The following is a 19,314-nucleotide window of genomic DNA, read 5'->3' on the forward strand; positions in this document are numbered from 1 at the left end:
GCACAGAGGATAAATGTAAAGGGTCCAGAGAGTTTGCATTTTTAGCTTAATTGATATTTTAAAAAGTAAAGACAGGGTAATGTGTGTTAGGGACGGGAACGGCTGTTTCTCCTTCACCTGAAGAGATACCTCTTAGGACCTCTCTGCTCTCAGTTCCTTTGAAACCCAGGCCCCTTGGCTCTTCCTCTCATTCTAGCAGAGAGATGGTGGCAGGATTCAGAAATGAGAATTCTGCTCATGGGGAGAGACATGGGACAAGGAGGTTTATCTGCTCACCCTGAGAGTCCCAGAGCTCAATTCCAGACCCCAGATCTGCCGAGGACAGAAGGGAAATGTACAGGAAGGTCTCAAATGAGAGTTAGGAAGACCTCCTGGCTCTGCTCAGGAAAATGCCCACTAAGAGTGGGGTGAGAGACAAGGAATTCTACATCCTAAAAGTTGAGAAACTAATGTATTAATCTTTCTTTTTTTGTTTTTGTTTTTGAGACAAGGTCTCACTCTATCGCCCAGGATGGAGTGCAGTGGCATGTTCTTGGCTAACTGAAACCTCCACCTCCCAGGTTCAAGCAATTCTCCTGCCTCAGCCTCCCAAGTAGCTGGGATTACAGGCACATGCCACCACCCCCAGCTGATTTTTTTTGTATTTTTAGTAGAGATGGTGTTTCAACATGTTGGCCAGGCTGGTCTCAAACTCCTGACCTCAGTGTCTGCCCGCCTCAGTCTCCCAAAGTGCTGGGATTACAGGCATGAGCCACCACGCCTGGCCTAATTTCTTAACCTTTCTAAGTTTCTACAGAGCAGCAGGGGCACTAGGTCCTGAACAAAGCAACAGGTCCCTAGAGGTTAGAGAAGGGGAGCAGAGAAGCAGAGAAGGAGAGGACAGAGACGTGGGCAAAGAGCAGCACCTCATGTGTTCAGGGATAATCCTTCGGAAAAGTCTCTGGATTATATATTAAGTCCTGAGAATAACACGGAAAAAGTACCAGATTTGGCCAGGCGCGGTGGCTCATGCCTGTAATCTCAGCACTTTGGGAGGCCGAGGCAGGTGGATCACCTGAGGTCAGGAGTTCGAGACCAGCCTGACCAACATGGAAAAACTCCATCTCTACTAAAAATACAAAATTAGCTGGACGTGGTGACGCATGCCTATCATCACAGCTACTCAGGAGGCTGTGGCAGGAGAATTGCTTGAACGCAGGACGCAGAGGTTGCGGTGAGCCGAGACCACGCTATTGCACTCCAGCCTGGTAACAAGAGTGAAACTCCATCTCAAAAAAAAAAAAAAAAGTACCAGATTTGGAGTTAAAGACTGGGCCCCAAGTTTTGCCACTCATCAGCCCAACTGATGACCATGCATGCACAAGACATTGAGACCGCTACTCTCACCTCCACTTTATTTACTTATTTATTTTTTGAGACAGGGTCTGTGTCACCCAGGCTGGACTGCAGTAGTGCCATCTCGGCTCACTGCAACCTCGGCTTCCCAGGCTCAAGTGATCCTCCAACCTCAGCCTCCCAAGTAGCTGGGACTACAGGCATGTGCCACCATGCCTGGCTAATTTTTTGGATATTTGGTAGAGACAGGGTCTCGCCATGTTGCCCAAGCCGGTCTTGAACGTCAATCTTGACCTCAAGTGATCCTCCTGCCTCGGCTTCTCAGAGTGTTGGGATTACAGGTGTGAGCCACCTCGCCTGGACTACTTTCACTTTCCTTACCTGTAAAATGAGGACTACTACTAGCTGCCTCAATTAATGTGTTACTGTGAAGATTAAATGAAAGAATATATATGAGAACTCTTTATAAGTTGCAGACTGCTGTATAAATGAGTTAAGATTATTGTTCTTACAGTTTCCTAAGACTAAGTCAATCCTTACCTAGGCCAGGTGCAGTGGCTCATGCCTATAATCCCAGCACTTTGGGAGGCCAAGACGGGTGGATCACTTGAGGTCAGGAGTTTGAGACCAGCCTGGCCAACATGGTGAAACCCCGTCTCTACTAAAACAAAAAAAAAAACAAAACAAATACAAAAATTAGCCCAGTGTGGTGGTGCGTGCCTGTAGTCCCAGCTACTTGGGAGGCAGAGGTGAGAACCTGGGAACACTTGAATCTGGGAGATGGATGTTGCACTGAGCAAAGATTGTGCCATTGCACCTCAAAAAAAAAAAATCTGCTGAAACAGCTCTTTTCAGTGACTAGATTGTTACTAGCAAACAAAGAAGCAAAGAAACACCAGCGAGTTTTGTTGACAAGGCATAACTCCTTACCCAGTGAGAACACATTCCCGTAATTCTCCAGCATCACATCTCTATAGAGGTCCCTCTGAGCAGGTTCCAAACGCTTCCACTCCTTCCGGATGAAGTACACAGCTACATCCTCAAAGGTTACCAGCTCCTGAAACAACACGTGCTGGCATGCAATTTCAGGGTGAGGAATGTGAATGGCGGCACCAAAAAATCACTGAGGATGGGGTGAAAAATGCACATTTGGGAAGGGAGGAAGGGAGGACAGGGTGGAGGAAGAGAGACAGGAGTCCAAGATAGAAGGTGAGGGTCCATGATTCAGCAGGACAGAACCATGGGCCTGATGGAGGAGATCAGGGTTTAAAGCTCTGAATGGGATGTCATTGCACAGAAAATGGAAAGGAAAAGGATAAACGGAACCACAGCTCACCTGGGACTTGGCCTTTAGGAGCGCAGCTGCCAACATCTCATCCCCCAGGCTGTCCTTGTCGGAAAAGGCAGGAACTTTTGAAGGAAGAGCTGAAGGGCAATAAAAGGGCCCAGGAATGAGTCCATCTGCTCTGTGACCTCCCAACCTGCTGACTTCCCAACCCACAGAAAGCTCCCAGGGTCCTGGGACAACACAGGACCCTCTCTCTCACATTTCTAAGTTTGCTTCCTCTGCAGCTAGCTACAGTGTGTCCAACAAAGGCAAACTCAGAGCGAGTCCATCCTGCCTGAGCAGATGGCCACAGGCCTGGTCATTCTTAGTCTCCAGTCTGTCCCAGGTCCCCTCTTCTCTCCAGTCACTCTTCTCTCATTGAAACCGCCCAGTCCTATCTTAGTGATTACTGCATTCTTGTCCATTCACCCAAGCTTGGCCAGAAACATATGATCCCGCTCTTGCATGAAGTTCTATTTTTTTTTTTTGAGGTGGGTTTTGCTGTGTTGCCCAGGCTGGTCTCAAACTCCTGGGCTCAAGTGATCCTCCTGCCTCAGCCTCCCAAATAGCTGGGATTACAGGCGTGTGCCACTGCACCCAGCATGAAGTTCTTACACCAGAGAAAAACCAGCAGCTTCACCCCAGCCCTGACTGGAAACACAATGGCCACAGCTCCTTTCTCTCCACCCCAGATCAAATCTGTACACTAAAAATGTTCCCTGTTTCTGTGTTGAATCTCTTACCTTTTTCTGCAATTCTTTTTTTTTTTTTTTTTTTTTCCTCAGATGGCGTCTCACTCTGTCACCCAGGCTGGAGTGCAGTGGCGTGATCTCGGCTCACTGCAACCTCCACCTCCTGGGTTCAAGCAATTCTCCTGCCTCAGCCTCTGGAGTAGCTGGGACTACAGGTGCGTGCCACCATGCCCGGCTAATTTTCTGTATTTTTAGTAGAGATGCGGGTTCACTGTGTTGGCCAAGATGGTCTCAATTTCCTGACCTTGTGATCTGCCCGCCTCAGCCTCCCTAAGTGCTGGGATTACAGAAGTGAGCCACCGCGCTCGGCCGCAAAGTATACTTTAGTGGCTTCCTATTCACTCTATCTTTTTGTCTATGACCCATAAAATGATTCCGAAGCGCTTCCTCTAAAAGCATGCTCCTAAAAAGCACAAACTATGCCTATGAAGTCGGCTGCATAGAATGCCCAAGAAATGGAATGATTGACACGGTTTCATTAATCTCGCGTGAGGTACTCACAACCCCTCAAAACTGCCTCAGTGGCCAGGCGCAGTGGGTCACACCTGTAATTTCAACACTTTGGGAGGCCAAGGTGGGCACTGAGGTCAGGAGTTTAAGACCAGCCTGACCAACATGGCAAAACCCCGTCTCTACAAAAATTAGCCGGGCATGGTGACGGGCGCCTGCAGTCCCAGCTACATGGGAGGCTGAGGCAGGAGAATCACTTGAACCCAGGAGGCGGAGGTTGCAGTGAGCCGAGATTGTGCCACTGCACTCTAGCCTGAGCAACAGAGCAAGACTCCATCTCAAAAAAAACAAAACAAAACAAAACAATCTGCCTCAATTATCAAACCTATCAAGCTGTCATTGATTACTGTTCGGTCAGCTTCCCCACTAGGCTGTGAGTTACTGAATGGCGAAGAGTGTGTCTTATTCACATCTGGATTCTAGTAGTTAGCCTAGTACCTGGTAAATGAGCGATTTCAATGGATGATTGCAGAATGACTGAGTAAAAGAATGAATGAGTCCTTATTCCTCACCACTGTCAAGCAGGGCCTGAGGTTCCTGAGATACGAGATCGGCCTGAGTTTCCATGGAAGGGCAAGGTGCTCTCTGGTCTCCTGGGTGCAGACTCAGCGGGAAGCGGGTTTTAAAAGAGAATGAGGAAGCACTGCAGAAGCAAAAGTTCAAGGTTCAAAGATAATTCAAAAAAACCTCCTGAATATAGAAATATGGGAGCTAGTATTTCAGTGAGTACCCAGGAACAGTGAGAAGAAATGTGGCAACTGGGACTAGTCTTTTATTTTCTTTTATTTTTTAATTTTTTTTTTCCTTTTTGTGGAGAACAGGGTCTCGCTATATTGCCCAGGCAGGTCTGAAACTCCTGGGCTCAAGCTATCCTCCCACCTGTTGCCTCCCTGAGAGCTGGGATTACAGGCGTGAGCCACTGCGCCCGGTATTTTTAAATTTTCTTTATTTTTTTTAAGACAGAATTTCACTCTCGTCACCCAGGCTGGAGTGCAATGGCGCAATCTCATCTCACTGCCACCTCTGCCTCCCGGGTTCAAGCGATTCTCCTGCCTTAGCCTCCCAAGTAGCTGGGATTACAGGCATGCACCACCATGCCTGGCTAATTTTTGTATTTTTAGTAGAGATGGGATTTCACCATGTCGGCCAGGCTGGTCTCAAACTCCTGATCTCAGGTGATCCGCCCACCCCAGCCTCCCCAAGTGCTAGGATTACAGGTGTGAGCCACCATGCCCAGCCTCAGACTAGTCTTTTAGATCCTGGTAAATATACTCCCTGAAATGAGACTATCGCAAGGACCACAAAAAGGGCCCAAGTTCCTCAACAATATCCCGCCTTTGGCTGCCCCCATCACTTTGAGTAATATTTATAACAAAATGCAGGAGCGGGTATATACATTCACTGGCATAAAAAGACTACTCCCAGGCTGGGCACGGTGGCTCATGCTTGTAATCCCAGCACTTTGGGAGGCTGAGGCAGGCAAATCACGAGGTCAGGAGTTCGAGACCAGCCTGGCCAGGATGATGAAACCCCATCTCTACTAAAAATACAAAAAATTAGCTGGGCATGGTGGTGTGTGCCTGTAATCCCAGCTACTCAGGAAGCTGAGGCAGGAGAATCACTTGATCCCAGGAGGTGGAGGTTGCAGTGAGCCGAGATCACGCCACTGCACTCCAGTCTGGGCAATAGACAGAGACTCTGCCTCAAAAAAAAAAAAAGAAAAAGAAAAGAAAAAATACAAAAATTAGCTGGGCATGGTGTTACATGCGCCTGTAATCCCAGCTACTTGGGAGGCTGAGGCAGGAGAATCGCCTGAACCCGGGAGGCAGAGGTGGCAATGACCCGAGATCGCACCATTGTACTCCAGCCTGGGCAACAGTGAGACTCCGTCTCAAACAAAACAAAACAAAACACAACAAACAAACAAACCCTGGATTTGATCTACCTCTCATTATCTCTTTACTCATTTGCTCACATAGCAAATGTTTGCTGAGTGCTAACTCTATTGCAACAAATGTTTGCTGAGTGCTAACTCTATTGCCACTCACAACTGCAAGGAGTAAAAAAATCAGGAATGCAAAAAGTATGTGCTTCATAATTACAGACTGTTACACTCACATAAGGCATCAAAGGAAGAGGAATGGATAAGAGAATGTTTGAGAGAATAAAAGAAAAAAAAAGAACAAAGGAAGAGGGGTCCTGTTTGAAAGTCAGTTGCAAGTTTGGACAACTCTGGTCTTCGGGTAGCAGGGGATATAGAATGTCCAATACCAGAGCCCTTACACAGTGGAAAGCACTGACTCAGGCACAAGCCAGGCCACTGGCAATCAAGGTGACACACCTTCTTGCCACCATCGCCCTCCCAGCAGGGTCCCTTCAATGGTGTCTCAGAGCCAACCATCATATCCTCTTATCAACCACCTTTACAATCTCCGGAGCTATTTATGAGCTGATGCCCTCAACAAGTCAGCTTTCAGTACAAACTCCTAGAAAGGCAGGTCAAAGGTCTGACTCCAGAGAAAAAGGCAACGCTCCCTCTCACAGCTGGGTTAAGTGAAGCTGGAACTCAAAGGCATATTGTTGAGAACAAACACCCAGTGTCCAGATCAGTAAACAGCGTTTCTCACAGAAAGAAAACTCTCCATTGTGCCCCCATGGCTTCAGGTCCAGACAGGGCCCTTCCCCTGCTCTGTTGCCAGCCTCACTCCCTGGTGCTGCCCGTGGGGACCGAGATAGATGGCCTGGCAGTAAGAACAAGACACGGAAAGCTTTACCTGCCTGATTCTTTCCTTCCTTCTTTGAAGTCAGTCCCTAGAAGGCCAAAGGAGCAATTACTGGGAATTTAGCAGCCTCTGTTCAAGTTCCCGGGAATTCTGACTTTTGTTGATGCCAATGCTGTGTGATTAAGGGGAAAAAAAGGAATTTAAAATATTCATGCAAACGTCTTTTTTTTTCCATGAGACAGGGTCTGACTCTGCTGCTCAGGCTGGAGTGCAGTGAGTTTGAGCTCACTCCAGCCTCAAACTCCTGAGTTCAAGTGATCCTCCCAGCTCAGCCTCCCAAGGAGCTGGGACTAAAGGTGTGCACTGCCACATCTGGCTGAGTTTTTTTAAGTTCTTTTTGTAGAAATGCAGCCTCACTATGTTGCTCAGGCTGGTCTCAATCTCCTGGCCTCAAGTGATTCTCCCACCTCAGCCTCCCAAAGTGCTGGGATTACAGGCATGAGCCACCGAGTCCAGCCTAAACTTCATTTCTAATCAAGACATTTAGAGAAAAGGAAAAAAAAGAGAATACTTATTATATGCTAATAAATACCAATTAAGACCACCACCACAACTAGTATTTGCGTTGCACCCGTGGAGAGATGAAAGGGAATGGTAGGTTCTCAGGTCCACCTCCACCCAGGGTAAGAAAGTTCTAACGTTCTGTCAGCTAACTTGCTAGACACTGTGCTCCGAACTACTTCAGCAGGGGATCCACATTGCACAGCTGAGCCATTAGAAGTCTTCAGGTGATTCGCTGAAAATCTATCTCCTTGGACCTTCACCGCACAGAGACCTAGTGCATCACAGAAATTCAATGACTGGCGACGTGCAGTGGCTCACGCCTGTAACCCCAGCACTTTAGGAGGCTGAGGTGGGAGGATTACTTGAGCCCAGGAGTTCCAGGCTATGGTGAGCCATGATGGCACCACGGCACTCCAGCCGGGGGCAACAGAGCAAGACCTTAATACACACACAAACATTTTAAAAGGGAAAAAAAAAAAAGGCCGGGCGCAGTGGCTAACGCCTGTAATCCCAACACTTTGGGAGGCCAAGGCAGGTGGATCACTTGAGGCCAGGAGTTGCAGACCAGCCTGGCCAAAAGGGCGGAACCCCGTCTCTACTAAAAATACAAAAAAATTCGCCGGATGTGGTGGCGGGCGCCTGTAGTCCCAACCACTCGGGAGGCTGAAGCAGGAGAAGCGCTTGAACCGGGAGGCGGAGATCGCGCCACTGCACTCCAGAGACAGTCTCAAAAATAAATAAAAATTAATTTTTTTAAAAAAAAGAGCTTCAATAACAGAATCTTCTCCTTCCACCCGACTGTCCATCAAACACGTATAATCAAATGATGCCCACTCTCCACAGATGTCTTTTCTGGAGAAAATAATACGCTCAGTTCCTCTAATTAGCCCATCGGTTTCAGGTTCATCACTCTGCTATCTTCTCCTGGAGTTTACACAAGCCCTTCAGAGTGTAAACACCGATGTGGATTCAATCCCACTTCCGGAGAGAGGATCAAACCAGGAATCTAATACAACTGAAAACGGAGCCTGAGCCAGGTGTATCACTCGATGCACTGGGCTCCAGCAGGATTACCCCTGGAATCGGCGTCTGCACCCACTCCCAGCCCTCGTGCTAACTGTGTACGCTTAGCAGAATTTCTCTGATCCTTGGACCCAGCTGCGTAAAAATAAACTTCCTCTCCTGCCACGGGCGCGAATAACTGTGTTAACATCAAATAAAAACGTCTGGGAGAAATACCAAGTTAGGGTCGCTGTCATTAGCTGCTTTCAAGAGAGAGGCGCCCCTACCGCTCTGCTGAAACTTTTAAACGCTCCAGCTGGGTCGCCGTTAAAGTCACAAAACCAGAACCGGAGCCCCATTACTAACCCCTACGCAGGATCCCGCTAGGCTAGGGGGATCCCTGGGGAAGCGGAGTAGAGGACGGGCTGCAGGGGACGGAGGGGCGCCTCCCCGAACCCTGCTCCGGGCCGGCCGGGGGACCCTGCGGGCCGCAGTGGCACAGACACCACCCCCTTCCCCGGCGACCACAGCCTCCGTCTCACCGCGAGACCCGGGGACGCGTGGACTCACCCTGGGGGCAGGGACGACAGATTTGGGGGACCAGACACGGACCAGGCCCTGTTGGACCCTGTCACAGACCCACACACCGGGGACAGAACAAAGAACGGAAGTTCCCCCTCGTTTCGCTTCCGGGTCGGTTGTTCTTGCCACTCACCCGTACCCCCAACGCCCACTTGTTCTGTCTAGGAAAATGGGAGGTCCTCGCCTCTCTGTGGTTTGCTGACTCAGGGCGGCTGGCAGGCGGCGAGGGCAAGGAGCGCGATCGCTGACGCGGCACTCGGGGATCTTTCGCTGCGGGGGCTGGCCGGCTGCGCCCTCTGCTGGCCACGAAGGTGCGAAAGCGGCCGACCACGGTCCTGGGCCTCAGGACATGCGCTCCAGCGTCGCCGGCCTTGGGGGCGGGCGGCGGGGGCGCGCGGGGATGTCGAGCCCGCGCTTCTCAGGCTTGCTCGCGAAGGGCAGCAGTAAACATACAATTATTGAAGGATTCATCAATATTAAAAAATGAACCCTGATTTAAAACTTGCCTCCGAACAAACCGAGTTTTTTTTGTTTCTTGTAAAAATGCCCCCTTTAAATTACCCACATCTGAAGAAAACATTCCAGTCCATCACAGAGTTGACGTGAGGAAAAAACCCGTGTACAGGTGATGAGAGCAGAGAAGAGGAAGCTTACCGGCCGGGCGCGGAGGCTCACGCCTGTAATCCCAGCACTTTAGGAGGCCGAGGCGGGCGGATCACCTGAGGTCAGGAGTTCGAGACCAGCCTGGCCAACATGGCGAAACCCCGTCTCGACTAAAAATACAAAAAAATTACCCGGGCGTGGTGGCAGACGCCTGTAATCCCAGCTACTCTGGAGGCTGAGACAGGAGAATCGCTTGAACCCAGGAGGCGGAGGTTGCAGTGAGCCGACATCGCACCACTGTACTCCAGGCTGGCCACAGAGTGAGACTGTATCAAAAAAAAAAAAAAAAAGGAAGCTACAGGTGGAAGCGAGGCGGGGATAGTCAAGGAAGTGACCGTGTCCTGGAGACGCGGCAACCGTGGTGATCGCAGTCAACACAGTAAGCCCCAGCATTCGCATTGTAATTGAGCTCATTCAAGCTGAGCGCTCTCCAGTAGGGACTTTCCCCTGTAGGGAGCATGCGCATTTTGATTTCACCTGTCCTCAAACTGACCCTTTGCTCATTATCTTGGTAAAAAACACGCCCCTGGGTGGAAATTTAAGATGCTAATGAAACATGCAATGTATGAACAAGCCTGTACACCCACTGCGCATGTGCACCTAGAGGACCACCCAGAACATACTTACTAGTAACACTTCTCCCACCCCCTTATGAATAATCGTGTAAGACCCCCTACAAAGGGGCTCTCTCTAGAGCCAGCCTTTGCTGTTTCATCCTTAGGAGCAGCCCTCCCTGAACTAACTCTCTCTATCTCTCTCTCTCTCCCAGGGTGTACTGTCTACTCTGCACTTAACTTTCAAAATACTATTTTCCTTTTGCAATAAATTACTCTATGCTGGATTTCCTTTGACATGTGTTTCTTTTATTCTTTTTCCTTTTTTTTTTTTTTTTTTTTGTTGTTGTTGTTGTTGTTGTTGAGAGGAAGTCTCACTCTTGTCACCCAGGCTGATTCTCGTGCCTCAGCCTCCCAAGTAGCTGGGACTACAGGCGTGTGATACCATACCCGGCTAATTTGTGTGTATTTTTAGTAGAGACAAGGTTTCACCATGTTGGTCAGGCTTGTCTCGAACTCCTTACCTCAAATGATCTGCCGCCTCAATCTCCCAAAGTGCTGGGGTTACAGGTGTGGGCCACCGCGCCCGGCCTCCTGTGTGTTTCTTGTTTAAATTTTTTTTTTCTTTTGAGACGGGGGTCTTACTCTGTCACCCAGGCTGGAGTGCAGTGTTGTGATTTCGGCTCACTGCAACCTCCACCTCACAAGGTCAAGTGATCCTCCCACCTCAGCCTCCCAAGTAGCTGGAACCCCAGATGCATGCCACCACGCCCGGCTACTTTTTTGTAGAGACGGAGGGTTTTCACCATGTTGCCCAGACTGGTCTCAAACTCCTGAGCTCAAGGGATCCGCCCACCTCAGCCTCCCAAAGTGTTGGGATTACAGGTGTGAGCCACTGCACCCAGCCTTAAATTCTTTTAAACTAAGAAGATAAGAAATGAGGTATCACAATAGCCATCAATAGAAGGAAAGCACCTCATCATGTTCATGCTTTCCTCTGCCTTCTTCAACATATGAAGTCTTTTTTTTTTTTTTAGAGACAGGGTCTCACTCTGTCACCCAGGCTGGAGTGCAGTGGCGCGATCCTACCTCACTACAGCCTCAACCTCCTGGACTCAGGCGATCCTCCCTCCTCAGCTTCCAGAGTAGCTGGGACCACAGGCACGCACCATCACACCTGGCTTCCTTTCTGTTTTGTAGACTGGGTGCTGCCAGTTCATGAATCCCTAATAAAGCCAACTCAATCTTTAAAATTCAATTTGTTGGCCGGGTGCAGTGCTTCACGCCTGTAATCCCAGCACTTTAGGAGGCCGAGGCAGATAGATCACCTGAGGTCAGGAGTTTGAGACCAGCCTGGCCAACATGGTGAAACCCCGCCTCTACTAAAAATACAAAAACAAAAATTAGCCGGGAGTGGTGGCAGGCACCTGTAATCCCAGCTACTTGGGAGACTGAGGTGGCAGAATGGCTTGAACCTGGGAGGTGGAGGTTGCAGTGAGCCGAGATCGCACCACTGCACTCCAGCCTGGGAGCGACAGAGAGATACTCCATCTCTCTCTATAGATACGTATCCTGAAGTATGTTTATGGTCTGTTTCCTACAACTAGGGTATAAGCTCCATGAGGTCAGGACTTCGTTTTGTTTAGTGATGTACCTGCTGCCTGGTAGGCACTCCCAAATATTTGTTAAATTAATGACTGATAAGTGAATAGATAACCACTGACCCATACCAAAAAGGAGCACTTGCTTTTTGTTCGTTTTTGTTTTTGGGGTGGGGAGATTTTTTTGGTTTGCTTGTTTGTTTTGAGACAAACAAATATGGCGAAACTCTATCTCTACAAAAAATACAAAATTTAGCCTGGCGTGGTGGCACGCATTTGCAGTCCCAGCTACTTGGGAGGCTGAGATGGGACAGTCACTTGAGTTCAGGAGGTTGAGGCTGCACTGAATTGTGATTGTAACACTGCACTCCAGCCTGGGTGACAGAGCAAGACTCTGTCTCAAAAACAACAATAACAAACACAAAACAAAACAAAACAAACAAAAAAGAAACGTTTAGCAAACTTAGTTCTAAAATGCGCACAATCAACTGATTCAATGTCAAAGTCATCCTTAAATTCCACAATAATCTCTTGTTTTATGAGCTGTATAATTATCTGAACAATGTTTCAAAAGCACCTGAAACAACAAGGCAAAGGAGTTCTTTAATGTGTGAGAGAGCAGTGCAAACGATCAACTTTACTAACCCTAGAATAATTCTCTTCTTGTTTTTATTTTAGCCTTCTATCTAGCTGAGAAGCACTATGCTCCTTGGAAGCTGCCTAGCATTCTTTAAAGAGAGACATTTTTCTGGCCAGGCACGGTGGCTCACACCTGTAATCCTAGCACTTTAGGAGGCCGAAGCAGGTGGATCGGTTGAGGCCAGGAGTCTGAGAACTGACTAGCCAACATGCTGAAAACCATCTCTACTAAAAATACAAAAATTAGCCAGGTGTGGTGGCGCAAGCCTGATATCTCAGCTACTTGGGAGGCTGAGGCACAAGAATCACTTGAACTCAGGAGGTGGAGGTTGCAGTGAGCCAACATCTCACCAAAGAGATACATTTTTCTGACCTGGTTTTTCCAAATAGAAACAAGGCATTAGGTACTTTTCTTTGACAACCCTCTCAGTTTGTCCAGACCTGGTTGGTTTATCACTGGGGACTAGAATAAAATAAATTCCTTTTTAACATCCCTTTGGCGAGAAGACCCCTCTTCCTGCAGGATTTCTCAAGTCCGTTCCATTGAGGGTTGCTGGCCCCTTCAAGTTTCCTTCATCCAGGCTCCTAAATGGAGAGATTGCATAATTCCCCTGTAAATTACAACTATCACCATATGGGGCTGTTCAGGGTCATAACACAGTTCTTCACCTGCTTTCTAGGAGCTTACACTTTGGGTGGGGATACAGACACCTAGAGCCAGAGTCTGTCTGGCTCTTTCTAGGTGTCTGTACCCCTCTTTGTAGGGGTGGCAGGAGGAGCAGTGTGTGCAACTTGCTTAGGTTTAGGGGTAAGGAGGGGGTGGAGCAGCCTAGGCTTGCCAGATGTGAATTTTGGGTTTTTTTATGAGACAGAGTCTTGCTCTGTCACCCAGGCTGGAGTGTGGTGGTGTGATCTCGGCTCGCTGCAACCTCCGCCTCCCGGGTTCAAGTGATTCTCCTCCCTCAGCCTCTCGAGTAGCTGGGATTACAGGCATGCACCACCACGCCTGGCTAATTTTTGTATTTTTAATAGAGATGGGGTTTCACCATCTCTACTGGTCGAGACCAGGCTGGTCTTGACCTCCTGACTTCAGGTGATTCACCCACCTCGGCCTCCCAAAGTGCTGAGATTACAAGCATAAGCCACTGTGCCTGGCCAGGAACTCAGTATTTAAGGGAAGAAAGCATGCAAGAGGAAAATAAGGAAGAAGGAGGGGCAGTGAGGCAAATGTTTTTTGTTTTGTTTTGTTTTGTTTTTCTTGAGACAGTGTCTCGCTCTGTCAGCAGGCTGGAGTGCAGTGGCGCAATCTCGGCTCACTGCAACCTCTGCCTCCCAGGTTCAAGCGATTCTTGTGCCTCAGCCTCCCAAGTACCTGGTACTACAGGTGCGTGCCACCATGCCCAGCTAATATTTTGTATTTTTAGTAGAGACGGGGTTTCACAGTGTTAGCCAGGATAGTCTCAATCTCCTGACCTCGTGATCTGCCTGCCTCGGCCTCCCAAAGTGCTGGGATTACAGGCGTGAGCCACTGCACCCAGTCCAGCAAATGGTTATTTTATTTTATTTTTTGAAATAGAGTCTCAATCTGTTGCCCAGGCTGGAGTCCAGTGGGTCCATCTCGGCTCACTGCAATCTCCACCTCCTAGGCTCAAGTGATTCTCCTGCCTCAGCCTCCCAAGTAGCTGAGATTACAGGTGGGCACCACCACACCCGGCTAATTTTTGTATTTTTAGTAAAGATGGGGTTTTGCCATGTTGGCCAGGCTGGTCTTGAACTCCTGGCCTCAAGTGATCCACTCGCTTCCCAAAGTGCTGCGATTACAGGCATGAGCCACTGCACACCCTGCTGCAAATTGTTACTTTTTTGTGAGTTTCTCATTAGTGTTCGGTAAATCTACATTTTATGTAAGATACAATAAACATTTGAAAAGAGGGAGTGGAGGAAAAAGTCAGTTATGCATCTGTCTCAGGATAGGTGGAGGGATGATTCCTGGTCTCTTCCTTGTTCTATAATTGGGAAGATAAGCTTGTAATCAACATTGTCAGTATGAGATTTCACAGAACTCGGATTAGGGCTGGTTTATAGGGGGAATGTTTATGCTGAAAGATTTAGAGGCTAATGAGGAATTTCCTGGCAAGCAATTTGTGAGGAAGACCATCTGGGGAGGTATATGCCTTTTGCCATTGTAGGAACCTGGCTTATGTATGAGGCTATGACACAGGGTTGTGGAATTACAGCTATCTGGGAACAAAAAGGAAGGGAGTTTTGACTCACTTCCCAAGCATAAATTTCCTCGGCATGCCTCTACCATACCCAGCGAATTTTGTTTCCATGTTTTGTTGAAACAAGGTGTCACCATGTTGCCAAGGCTGGTCTCAAACTCCTGGGTTCAAGTGATCCTCCAACCTTGGCCTCCCAAAGTGCTGGGATTACAGGCGTGAGTCACCATGCCTGGCCTTGTGGAGTTATTTTCTTTCTTTCTTTCTTTCTTTCTTTTTTTTTTTTTGAGATGGAGTCTCACTTTGTCTTGCCCGGGCTGGAGTGCAGTGGCGCAATCTCAGCTTACTGCAGCTTCCGCCTCCCGGGTTCAAGCAATTCTCCTGCCTCAGGCTCCTGAGTAGCTGGGATTACAGGCGCCTGCCACCACGCCTGGCTAATTTTTGTATTTTTAGTAGAGATGGGGTTTCACCATGTTGGCTAGGCTCGTCTCAAACTGCTGACCTCAAGTGATTGTCTGGCCTCGGTCTCCCAAAATGCTGGTATTACAGGTGTGAGCCACCATGCCTGGCCTTGTGGGATTATTTTCGAAAGTCCTTGAGATAATTCCTATCTCAGACATGCAAGCATGAGACCTTCTCCTTGGTGTTCTCATGGCTCCAATTTGTTTGGACCTGACAATGTTATTTTGTCCTGGTATCTGCAACTTTCACAAGATGGAGCAACTCAACACCAGATTCCACCCCTAATTATTCCTTCATTCACTCAAAAAGTATCTAGGCTCCAATGTGTCAGGCACCGTGTTGGTCACAGGGGATACCATGATGAACAAGAGAAGGAACCACAGGCTTTTGAATGGGAGACTAAAGCATGTGAAAAACACACGGAGAGCTGGGTGCGGTGGCTCATGCCTGTAATCCCAGTGCTTTGGGAGGCTGAGGATGGAGGATCTCTTCTGCCCGGGAGTTGGAGACCAGCCTGGACAACCTAGTGAGACCCCCGTCTCTATCAAAATAAAAACAAATAATAAAATTAGCTGGGTGCGGTGGGGTGCGCCTGTAGTCCCAGCTACTCGGGAGGCTGAACTGGGAGGATCACTTGAGCCCGGGAGTTTGAGGGTGCAGTGAGCTGATATCAGGCCACTGCACTCCAGCCTGGGCGACAGAGCGAGACCCTGTCTCAAACATAACAAAACAAACCACCACCACCACCACCAGACATGAGGGCTAGTGCAGCTGAAGCCTGAAGATCAAGGGCTAGAAGAGGCCAGGCCAGGGCCAGATCAGGCAGGGCCTTGCAGGTTGTGGTTAGTTGTTTGGATTTTATTGTGAGGGAAATAACACGACATGTCATTCCTTCTGCAACAGCCTTAAGAACTAGGCGTTCTTATCCCAATTTCACAGACGAGGACGATCAAGTCGTTAATTTGTCAAAGGTCACCCGCAGGCGACAGGCGGGGACAGGGTCTGGGAAAACCCGCTAGGCACCGAGGCCCAGAGGGCGTCGGGCGTCCCCGCACCGAGTGCCGCCCGCCGCGACCCGGGAACTGCCTGCTCCCCGGACGCCAGGCCCGCCGCACGCCGCGGGGACACCGAACATGCGCCGCTCGCCTTACGGAAGCCGGGAAGGAAGGGGGCGGGGCCGAGGCTGGCGGGCGCGGGGAAAATGGCGGCGGCGGCGGCGGCTGCTGCAGCTACGAACGGGACCGGAGGAAGCAGCGGGATGGAGGTGGATGCAGCAGGTAACGGGCCGTGCGGGGGCGGCTTCCGGAGACCTCCTTCAGGGGTGCGTTGAGGCCTCCCTGTGCTCCCGGGAGAAGGGAGGAGGGCGGAGCAGCAACATCTTTCCCTGGGATAAGTTACGGGAGGAAAGTGTGGCCCGGGCTCCGCCGGCCCCCACTGCCATCTCCAGGGAAGAACGTGGGGCCCGGACTCTCACCCTCTCTCCTTTCCCTCCACCCTTAGTAGTCCCCAGCGTGATGGCCTGTGGAGTGACTGGGAGTGTTTCCGTCGCTCTCCATCCCCTTGTCATTCTCAACATCTCAGACCACTGGATCCGCATGCGCTCCCAGGAGGGGCGGCCTGTGCAGGGTGAGTGTTGGGCTTAGACTCCAGTCTCTTCTCCTTGCTCACCTCCCCCAGGCAGTGATCTTTTCCCCTTCCTCTACTGGAGCCAATTCCCCCTCCCCCAAATCATCGTTTCCCCAATACATGGTTCCCACTGATCTGAGACCCTCAGGTCATAGAAGTTTCTTTACCCTCACCTTTTCCATGTCATTCTCTTTCCCAGTGATTGGGGCTCTGATTGGCAAGCAGGAGGGCCGAAATATCGAGGTGATGAACTCCTTTGAGCTGCTGTCCCACACCGTGGAAGAGAAGATTATCATTGACAAGGAATATTATTACACCAAGGAGGAGCAGTGTGAGAGTGGAATAGATGTGGGGAAGAGGAGTGGGAGTTAAAAAAAAATGTACAGGGTGGGGAAGATGGAGAGGGTTGGAAAGAAACAGGAGAGGAGACCAAGAACAGGGGAGAAAAAGTGAAGAGTAGCTGGAGAGATCTCAGAAAAAGAACACGTTCACAGTTCTTTCTCAAAAGAAAGTAAAGGATGAGAGAAGACAGGATAGAAGGGAGTAGTTATTCTAAACTGAGCCGGGATTTGAGGAGGGAGGAGAGAAGCTGGTGAAAATACACCAGGAGCTTCACATTGAGGAAGGATGGTTTAAAGAATTACTATGTCAGGCCGGGCGCAGTGACTCACGCCTCTAATCCCAGCACTTTGAGAGGCCGAGGTGGGTGGATCATGAGGTCAGGAGTTCAAGACCAGCCTGGCAAACATAGTGAAACCCCATCTCTACTAAAAATACAAAAATTAGTCTGGCATGGTGGTGCGTGCCTGTAGTCCCAGCTACGCGGGATGCTGAGGCAGGAGAATTGCTTGAACCTGGGAGGCGGAGGTTGTGGTGAGCTGAGATCATGCCACTGCACTCCAGCCTGGGCAACAGAGCGAGATTCCGTCTCAGAAAAAAAAAAAAAAAGAATTACTATATGTTCTGGCCCCTTCCCCTCTAGTTAAACAGGTGTTCAAGGAGCTGGAGTTTCTGGGTTGGTATACCACAGGGGGGCCACCTGACCCCTCGGACATCCACGTCCATAAGCAGGTATGCATGCTCACACCTGTGCATGCTGGGGCAGAGAATGGAGAATGAGGGGAAGGAGAAAGGTAGGGGGCACTGACTTCCTGTGCATTGTCCCTCTCTTCCAGGTGTGTGAGATCATCGAGAGCCCCCTGTTTCTGAAGTTGAACCCTATGACCAAGCACACAGATGTGAGTAATACTCCATGCCTACTCTGTCATGATTGTCACTGTACCTTTTACTGTGTGACACTCCTCTATTGGGGAATGCCAGATGCCACTTACCAGCTGTGACTCTGGCTTAGTCATTTAATCTCCAAACTGTGAAAGGAGGTAATCCCTACTTCATTGGTTTCTTGGGAAGATGAGAGGAAATGTGTAAAAGCAGCTAGCCCAAATGTTGGCATATAGTGTTCAGGTTTCTCCATCTCCTTCACAGCTTCCTGTCAGCGTTTTTGAGTCTGTCATTGATATAATCAATGGAGAGGTAATACCCTACCCTTCAACCCTCAGATCCTGCTCTTGGCCTCTTTCCTGCTTTTGATTCTCCCTTTGTGGGTTACCTTGCCCTGTAGGCCACAATGCTGTTTGCTGAGCTGACCTACACTCTGGCCACAGAGGAAGCGGAACGCATTGGTGTAGACCACGTAGCCCGAATGACAGCAACAGGCAGTGGAGAGAACTCCACTGGTAATGGAGGGGATTCCTTGGAAGTGGGGTTGGAAGGTGTGGCCACATCCCATCTCAACCTCCTCCTGTCCTCATCCCCTTGCAGTGGCTGAACACCTGATAGCACAGCACAGTGCCATCAAGATGCTGCACAGCCGCGTCAAGCTCATCTTGGAGTACGTCAAGGCCTCTGAAGCGGGTAGGACAGGGGCTTCCCTGGCATTCTTCCTCTCCCTCCTGGGGAAGTGACAGCATCCAAACTAATGCAGTCTCTTTTTGTGCCTTTAGGAGAGGTCCCCTTTAATCATGAGATCTTGCGGGAGGCCTATGCTCTGTGTCACTGTCTCCCGGTGCTCAGCACAGACAAGTTCAAGACAGATTTTTATGATGTGAGTGTAAAACCCGGATGGGGAGGCGGGGCTTATGCTGTCACTTTCACGTGCAGGACCGGGGACTGTTGTTCCCCGGGCATGCCACGAGGGATCCCGAGGAACTGGTCCTTTCTGTTCCCTCCCAGCAATGCAACGACGTGGGGCTCATGGCCTACCTCGGCACCATCACCAAAACGTGCAACACCATGAACCAGTTTGTGAACAAGTTCAATGTCCTCTACGACCGACAAGGCATCGGCAGGCGAATGCGCGGGCTCTTCTTCTGATGAGGGTACTTGAAGGGCTGATGGACAGGGGTCAGGCAACTATCCCAAAGGGGAGGGCGCTACACTTCCTTGAGAGAAACTGCTGTCATTAATAAAAGGGGAGCAGCCCCTGAGCACCCCTGCTGGTGGCTCTGTCCTCTCTGTTAGGCACCACACTGGTTGGTCAACTTCGATGTTCATCGAGGCTCATTCTGGCCTTGCTCACAAGCCCTTCTGATGCTCTTCAGTGAGGGAGGCACTACCATTTGAAGTGACCCCGTGTCAGTCACATGGACTGGTCTTTAGCAAAGTCCAAGGCTGCCTGCTTCCACCTAAGTGGTCTCTGTTCTACACTTTAATGTCACCCTCTACATCATCTTACATAGCCCACCCAACCTTATAA

General features: G+C 49.6%; 2 protein-coding genes across 32 annotated transcripts in view; one reads left to right on the forward strand and one right to left on the reverse strand.

Annotated features, from left to right (window-relative positions):
• ZNF3 (zinc finger protein 3) overlaps positions 1-9,896 on the reverse strand; it is an 18,786-nt gene extending 8,890 nt beyond the window's left edge. The window contains exons 1-5 of one of the 31 annotated variants that reach the window (XM_003318635.5): positions 8,784-8,915; positions 6,699-6,819; positions 4,437-4,567; positions 2,672-2,760; positions 2,266-2,392 (exon numbers count right to left, since the gene is read on the reverse strand). In XM_003318635.5, the coding sequence (XP_003318683.1) occupies positions 2,266-2,392; positions 2,672-2,760; positions 4,437-4,491 (271 nt within the window). In that variant the 5' untranslated portion in view covers positions 4,492-4,567; positions 6,699-6,819; positions 8,784-8,915. The other 30 variants (XM_063814806.1, XM_063814807.1, XM_063814808.1 and 27 more) reach the window with 30 other exon arrangements.
• A 6,182-nt stretch (positions 9,897-16,078) lies between these two features.
• On the forward strand, positions 16,079-19,050 carry COPS6 (COP9 signalosome subunit 6). Its single transcript, XM_001146264.7, has 10 exons — positions 16,079-16,210; positions 16,434-16,559; positions 16,759-16,890; positions 17,542-17,630; positions 17,735-17,797; positions 18,045-18,092; positions 18,181-18,295; positions 18,381-18,473; positions 18,563-18,663; positions 18,792-19,050. Exons 1-10 carry the CDS (start codon positions 16,135-16,137, stop codon positions 18,930-18,932), a joined length of 984 nt encoding a protein of 327 aa, XP_001146264.1. The 5' UTR covers positions 16,079-16,134; the 3' UTR covers positions 18,933-19,050.
• Positions 19,051-19,314: the final 264 nt, after the last annotated feature.

Source organism: Pan troglodytes, chromosome 6 (assembly GCF_028858775.2).
Source record: "Pan troglodytes isolate AG18354 chromosome 6, NHGRI_mPanTro3-v2.0_pri, whole genome shotgun sequence".
Taxonomy (NCBI): domain Eukaryota; kingdom Metazoa; phylum Chordata; class Mammalia; order Primates; family Hominidae; genus Pan; species Pan troglodytes.

Excerpts from the sequence above, each read along its gene's own strand:
- COPS6 (XM_001146264.7), top strand. The coding sequence starts at position 16,135 with ATGGCGGCGGCGGCGGCGGCTGCTGCAGCTACGAACGGGACCGGAGGA. Across the intron at positions 18,296-18,380 it reads CAGTGGAGAGAACTCCACTG|TGGCTGAACACCTGATAGCA; the intron begins GTAATGGAGGGG and ends ATCCCCTTGCAG. Across the intron at positions 18,664-18,791 it reads TCAAGACAGATTTTTATGAT|CAATGCAACGACGTGGGGCT; the intron begins GTGAGTGTAAAA and ends GTTCCCTCCCAG.